The 7,554-nt window shown below is 37.9% G+C and overlaps 1 protein-coding gene across 1 annotated transcript; it reads right to left on the bottom strand.

Annotated features, from left to right (window-relative positions):
• Window positions 1-2,741: 2,741 nt before the first annotated feature.
• Window positions 2,742-5,492, bottom strand: LOC131037921 (receptor-like protein EIX2). The gene has a single exon (XM_057970165.2). It carries the CDS (start codon window positions 5,490-5,492, stop codon window positions 2,742-2,744), a length of 2,751 nt encoding a protein of 916 aa, XP_057826148.2.
• Between the last annotated feature and the right edge of the window lie 2,062 nt (window positions 5,493-7,554).

Raw genomic sequence — 7,554 nt, 5'->3', positions numbered from 1 at the left:
TTCTAAAAGGAAAGTAAGGAGATTGAGTGATATCTACCAGAGGAGTGGAAATCAAGTACATGAAGAAAACCCAGTAGGTGAAACAATGAATTTTGCTTTATTAGCCAAGGCTGATTTTGAACCATCATGTTTTGAAGATGCATGTACTAATGAGGTTTGGGTGAAAGCCATGGAAGAAGAGATGGATTCCATTCACAAGAATGACACTTGGGAGTTAACAGAACTTCCACATGACAAAAAAAGGATTGGCACCAAATGGGTCTACAAGACCAAATTTAACAGTGATGGGAGTGTTGAAAGACACAAAGCGAGATTAGTTGCTAAAGGCTTCACACAAAAGTATGGAATTGATTATGAAGAGACATTTGCACCAGTAGCAAGACAAGAGACCATAAGAATGCTGATTTCATTAGCAGCTCAAAAGAAGTGGAGCATACATCATATGGACATGAAAAGTGCCTTCTTGAATGGGTACTTAGAAGAGGAAGTATATGTGGAGCAGTCACAAGGTTTTGAAGTGGAAGGAAAAGATAATTATGTCTACAAGTTGAAGAAGGTTTTGTATGGCCTCAAGCAAGCACCAAGAGCATGGTATGCCAGGATTGATGGATACTTTCAGGAGAATGGCTTCCAGAGAAGTAAGAGTGATCCTACCCTATACTACAAACAAGAAGGTACTAATATTCTCATCATAAGTTTGTATGTTGATGATCTTTTGTCTATGGGTAGTAGTTCTAAGATGAAAGATGAATTCAAAGCTACTATGATGAAAGAATTTGAGATGAAAGATCTTGGTCTAATGAAATATTTTCTAGGAATGGAGGTTTATCAAAGTAAGGATGAGATTTTCATTTGTCAAACAAAGTATGCACAGGATATGCTGAAGAAATTTAATATGACTGATGGTAACCCTACCTCCACTCCAAGTGCTCATGGTGTTTTGTTATGTAGAGATGATGGTGCTAATTTAGTTGATGAGACAGCTTATAGAAGTATTGTGGGGAGCTTGATGTTTCTAATCCACACGAGGCCTGATATTGCCTATTCAGTTTCACTTGTTTCAAGGTATATGACAAATCCATCTAAAATACATATGAAGGCAACCAAGAGGATTTTGAGGTATGTGAAAGGAAATTTAAGTTTTAGTATTCATTACCACTCTTCTGAAAAGTTCAATCTTGTAGGCTTTAGTGATTCAGATTGGGGAGGTAGTATAGATGACCGTAAATCTACATCTGGAAATTGTTTTTCTTTTGGTTCTAGTTTAATTACCTGGAGCTCAAAAAAGGAAAGTATTGTTTCCCTCTCATCTACAGAAGCGGAGTATGTTGTAATTACCTCAGTAGGTACACAAGTTCTTTGGCTCAGAAAAGTTTTGGAAGAAATTGGAGAAAAACAAATTCAGCCTATAGTAATTTATTGTGACAATGTGAGTGCCATCAAGTTAGCTAAGAATCCGGTTCATCACAGCAGAACTAAGCATTTTGATTTGAAATATCACTTCATACGAGATTTGGTGCAAAAGAAGGATGTCGAATTGAAGCACATCAACACCCAAGATCAACTAGCAGATATATTCACCAAAGCGGTTGCGAAAGCTCAGTTTATAGCTCTATGAGATAAGATTGTCAGCCCTCTCAGCATCAAGGGGGAGTATGTTGATAAGTGATGCTGCTCTAGCATGCAGCTCCATAAAACTCCAATTTGGACATGAAGCTATCCATTCATCACCATGCATAAGCTATTTTTAGTTAATAGTTTTTTTTGTTTATTCATGCAAATAAAACATGTACTCCAGCATGCATGAATCCTTAGGACTATTTTTAGTTTTTCTTTTTGCATGAGTTTGTTTTTAGTAAATAAAGCATGTTGTGCATGCACTTATTGTATTCTTAATTTAGGGAGTAGTTTGTTTTTTTTAGTTTGAGAGCCTTAGTAGCTTTCCATGCAAAGCTAGGAATATATTTAGAATTGCAGTTATTATTTATTCTTCTAGACTGCAAATTCTTTATATATATAGCCTCTATGTAATTTTTTAATTAAGCTTCAATAAAGATATTGGTGTTTTCTTCTTTTTGTTGTTATTGTTTGCTAATCAGTTGGTTCAGAGAGGATAAGTCAGGTTCAAAATTCTACAGTTTTTTGTTTTTCTCCTATCTTAATTTCTTCACTTTTGACAATAATATTAACGCTGATTTCTGGCGATGCTGAACCATATGCACGACAATTGTTAGCTGGTAGAGTCGTTGGACTACAGGATATAAACGAGTGGAACGCAGCAAGCACGTGGGAAGGAGTAGCAATATCGATCTGCAGCACCAGTGCCTTTGCCAACCACTCACCGTGGGCTTTTTTGGAAAGCCCCAAAGTAATATGTTATATTTTATACACCTTTTTGGGAAGCACCAAACTAAAAATGAAACCTGCTCGGATGAAATTTCCCCACAACCGGAAAACAACCATAGTTTAACGGCGTGAGACAATTCCGATGGGGTGCCCCCACATGGGATAGCCTATTGGCTAAATATTCGAACCCATATACAATACAATCATATAAATCATTATTCAGTGATAATTACAATCTGAACAACTTAATATTCAAAAGTAAATTAAGAACAAATTATTTTGCAAGCACATATTACAACATTGCAAAATAAATCTACATAAATGCTAGATTTCAAGTACATATCTATGACATGAAGATTTCAGAAGGAATGACTGTGAACATCTTCCGTGAATCTTCAAGGACAGATTAAATAATCTATCAAAACAAAGTATTTGCATCTCCATTTTATGTGAAAGCATAATATTGCAATCACAATGCCAAATCCCATTCCATAACTTAATCCTACTGCCACTGCCCACCATCGATCCATTACATCTTCATTTACATCTCCATCTTTAGTAGATGCATTATTCAATTCTTTGTGATTATGTCTATGTCTCTTATTTTCAAGGGGGGGTCCATGAAGATGGGGATTTCCTATAAAAGAAGAAGCCTCAAATGTTTTAAACTGCCTCTCTTGCGGTATCAACCCCGACAGCATGTTGTTAGAGAGATTCAACGCAGCAAGAAATAAGAGATTTGAGAGTTCAAATGGAATCTTTCCCACTAGATAGTTTTGTGAAAGATCCAAAGACTCCAGATAACTTATGGCCCCCAATGAGTCTGGAATTGAGTCTATGAGATTATTTTTTGACATGTTTAGAGAAATTAAACCTTTGAGGAATCCCAGTTCAAGAGGAATATTACCTGACAGGTTATTACGTGATAGATCCATGAACTTGTCTGCAACAATTATCTTTGAGAATAGTACAGTCCTTCCTTTTATCCAAATCGTTATTTGATCAAAAAAGAAGAATCTATGGAGAACATCAGAAAAAACAAATTGAGTTTGCTGTACGTCAAAACTTTGTGAATTATTGACCATAGCATTTAACTTGTCCACATTCGAAGGAATACTTCCTGATAATTGATTATCTGATAAGTCTAGGATTTGAAGATTCTGCAGTTTGAACAGTTGGGACGGAATTATATCATTAAACTTATTAGAAGCTAAGACGAGAATTCTTAAGTCCGCTAGTTTTTCAATCCAGACAGGAATTCTGTCTTCAAACTTGTTATTTCCCAAATCAAATACTTGGAGAGACGTGCAATTTCCAATAGATAATGGAATAATACCTTGCAACCTATTGCCATTCAAACTCAGGGTACGAAGACTCTGCAGATTTCCCAACTCCTCTGGAATCTCCCCTTGCAAAATATTTCGAGCCAAATTTAAAACTGATAAATGAGAACAGTCCCCAATGTTCCGAGGAATCATACCTGTCAACTTGTTCTTTGACAAGTCCAAAAGCTGCAATTCATTTGAATTGGTACATGCAGAAGTTGGAATTTCTCCAGTAAGATTATTCCCTGACAATGATAGAATAGATAATGTGCCAATTGTTGCAGGAATAGAGCCATTAAACTCATTGTCTGACAGATCTAACATCATTGAAACAAAATCAAGAGCTGGAAGAGAACCATATAATTTATTCCCATGTAAATCCACAATTTCAAATTTATGGGATATCTGGCGGGGTAGAGAACCTTCCAGTTGATTGTTTGAAACATTGAGCACATAAAGATAAGGAAGCTCCCACAGCCACGAAGGAAGATTTCCCAGAATTTTGTTATCTGAAAGATCTAGCTCTTTCAGTAGAAATTGCTGCGACAAAAATGGAGGAAAGTCGCCTTCTATACTGCAAGACCCCAATCCAAGGAACTCCAATTGGGCAAACTGAGGAACCCAACTTGTAGAGACGTTCACAAGAAACTGATTTTCAGAAAGGTCTAGTACTTGAAGGCGAGATAGATTGTCGAGTAGCTGCAGTGAAAAGTTGCCTGTTAATCTGTTGGAAGACAGTGACAATCGTTTTAAAGTGGCCAGCTTTGAAATGGAATGGGGAATTGCTCCTGAAAGCTGGTTATAATCTAGCTTTAGTTCAACTAATGACGGGAGCTGACACAAAGACGGAAGAATCTGACCAGTTAGCTGGTTGTTACTAAGGTCCAAGAACCCGAGTTTTGAAAACTTTCCAATGGAGGGGGGAATCATTCCACCTAAACTGCAATTACCGAGAGATAGCTCAACAAGGGAGGAGGAATGGCTCAGAATGAAGGAAAGATGTCCTTCCAAATCAGGATTTTCTGCAAGTATAAGATTGCTCATTCTTGAATGGACCATGAAATTGGAAGGAATGGAACCCTTTAGACCGCAGTTACTAATATCAAGTGAAACCAATGAGGACACTTTCCCAAACCAAGAGGGTAGTTCAAAAGGGAATGAATTGTCACCTATACGCAGAATTGATAATTGGGTGAGGTTTAAGAGATCTGGAATCTTACCTGAGAGCCCACAACCAGACAGGTTAATCTGGGTAAGATTGGCAAGATTGCTAAGGGCCTCACCCCACTGCTCAGACGCTATTGTCAGCTCCACTTCATCCATTCCTAAGAATACCAAGCTTCTTAGATTTCTGACCCATACATCAAACTTATTACTGGTCATGTTATAATTGCGAGAAATATCCAAATGGCGCAGGCTTGAAATATTTCCCAACTCCAGAGGGACTTCTCCGCCAAACCCAGCATTTGACAAGCTAAGAAATGCAAGTCTCTGCAGTTTTGACAACTGGGGAGGAATAGAAATACCTTTAAAGTCATTCCCGCTCAGATCCAAGTGCTCTAGATGCTGCAGATTAAACAATGATGGACGAACCTCCCCAGTCAACTCCTGCTTCTGTACGTAAGGACGATTACTTAGATCAAGGTGAATGACATGGGATGTATGATAATCACAGACAACCCCCTCCCACTGGCAACAATTGAACTCCCGCCAAGAGGATAAGAGGCTTGAGGAAAGATTCAGACCAGCCTTGAAATCTAATAGAGAACTTCTCTCATCTTGTAAACATGCTTTTGAAAATTGGAAATGAACTTGCAGCATTATTATCCATAACAACAAAAAACCATAGCCAACAGATATCTTAAACGAAAGTGGAAACATTGTGCTCCTACTGTTAACTTTTCATTCTGGGTTTGGCTATAAATAACTAAACTACTAATCTCGGTGGTCACCGCGTTGCTTCTTTCATCTCTGTTTGACTTGACTATGTTGTACGTGTTGTATTTATGACCGTCCCTTGGATGAAGTCTGACAAGTGCAGATGAGGTGAAAGAGGGAAATGGAAATGACTCAGTAAGAGTAGAGAAGTATCTGACGACTCACAGCTCTTTCATAACAACACGGCAACTCTATTTCCTACCCATTCCCTACCGAGTAAAAAAATGGTTGGCTTATTTCACACGCACAAAAAAATAATTGAAAGAAGATAAGGCTGAGGGAGCAGAAAGATCTTGGACATCGCAAGAGCCTTGAAAAAGGTTTAATAGGAATTCAAGTCTACAATTTTAGGTCTTTTCTAGCGGATGACTCGTGACTCACGGCTGTTTCGTAACAACACGCAACTTGGACTTGACTACAAAAGTCGTCTTAACTTCTTTCACCTGAAAAAAAAACTAGTATATTTATGTTAAAAAATGTTTATAGATATCATTATTAATTGTCTCTAGCTTCTGGATTTAGTGTGATCAATTTTTTCATTAGCATTTTAGATCATGTTCTATGAATCATGAATAAGCTTAAAAGAAAAATGGAAATGATAGATGATCAAATTGACTAAGGAAAAAAGGGGGAAGGAGAGGCAAGAGAAGGGGGAAGGAAAGGCACGACACCGCAAGAGGAGGAAGAAAAGGAAAAGACAAAGGGGGCAGTAAAAGGATGGACTTAAAAATGAGAAATAAGAAATAAGAAGGCAATAACAATAATGATGTCATTATTGTTATTGCCTTCTTATTTTTAATTCATCATTTTTTAGTCCCTCCTTTTTCTCCCTTACTCTTTTCTCTTTCTTCCTCCCCTTAGACATTATTATTGTCATTGCCTTTTAATTTTTAATTTCTCATTTTTTAGTTCCTCCTTTCCCCCCTTTGTCTTTTCCCTTTCTTCCTCCCCTTAGACCCCTTGGGTGTCGTGGCTCTCCTTACCCCTTCTTTTTTTAGTCTGATATAGAGCCAAACCACAAACTTAAAACACTTCCCCAATCCTCTTTGATTGGAGGTAAAATTTCAAAAAGGCGTTCTTTCTCCCAACTCACCTACTTAATTGCTCTAGGGGAATTTCCCACTCAAGGACAGATTCGCTGACTTTAGAGACCCTAACAAAGCATAGATTCAATCAAAAGGTTGATTCCCAACCAACTAACCATCTACATTCTTCACAAGCTCTCAAGAGTCTTCTCAAGCCTACTAGGTACTCACAAGGCTTCAAGGACACAACAAAAACTTCATGGCTCCATAACTTCAACTCTCCATTGAAACACCCTTGGACCAAATAGAAACCATAATGCCAAATCAACAATGACTCTTGACTAACTTTGATTCCCACAACCTTCTATACCCAGTTCAAACTTGACAACTAGGACTGCCCTCAAGGTTGACCAATGACAAAAAAAAAAGCTCCCAAAGCCATGAGCCTGTTAGGATTGATTTGGAGACTCTACCCAAGGTAGACACACACCTAACTTTGTTCAACAACAAACTAGAACCTCTACAAACCACTGATGCAACAATAGTAGACTGAGTTTTGGACTGTGATCATGAAGAATGTGAGGATAGTCATATGCGCAGTGCTCCCCCCCCTCTTCTTAATGCCTTCAAATGCTTCTAGAGGTTGTTAGGGTCTTCCTGCTTCTTTCCCAAACACCAATCACTAAACAATTCATTACTTAACTTTGCAAAATAGATAATCTTGTCTCACTGATTATATTGTAACAGTCATAGTCATTGTGAAGGACAATCATGAAATCTTGTTGTTTTGGTTTGTGCAATGGTCACCAACCTTTGGAACATGTTTGTGGTAACCCCACACACCTCTCTCTACCTTCTCCTAACCCCTTCAAGGCCTATTTTTGCATTCACACCTCCAACATACCATCAATTCACTGTCC

Source organism: Cryptomeria japonica, chromosome 8, assembly GCF_030272615.1.
Source record: "Cryptomeria japonica chromosome 8, Sugi_1.0, whole genome shotgun sequence".
Taxonomy (NCBI): domain Eukaryota; kingdom Viridiplantae; phylum Streptophyta; class Pinopsida; order Cupressales; family Cupressaceae; genus Cryptomeria; species Cryptomeria japonica.
Note: the sequence above shows the minus strand (reverse complement) of the source record. Positions and strands in the feature narration are given on the sequence as shown.

Excerpts from the sequence above, each read along its gene's own strand:
- LOC131037921 (XM_057970165.2), bottom strand. The coding sequence starts at position 5,492 with ATGCTGCAAGTTCATTTCCAATTTTCAAAAGCATGTTTACAAGATGAG.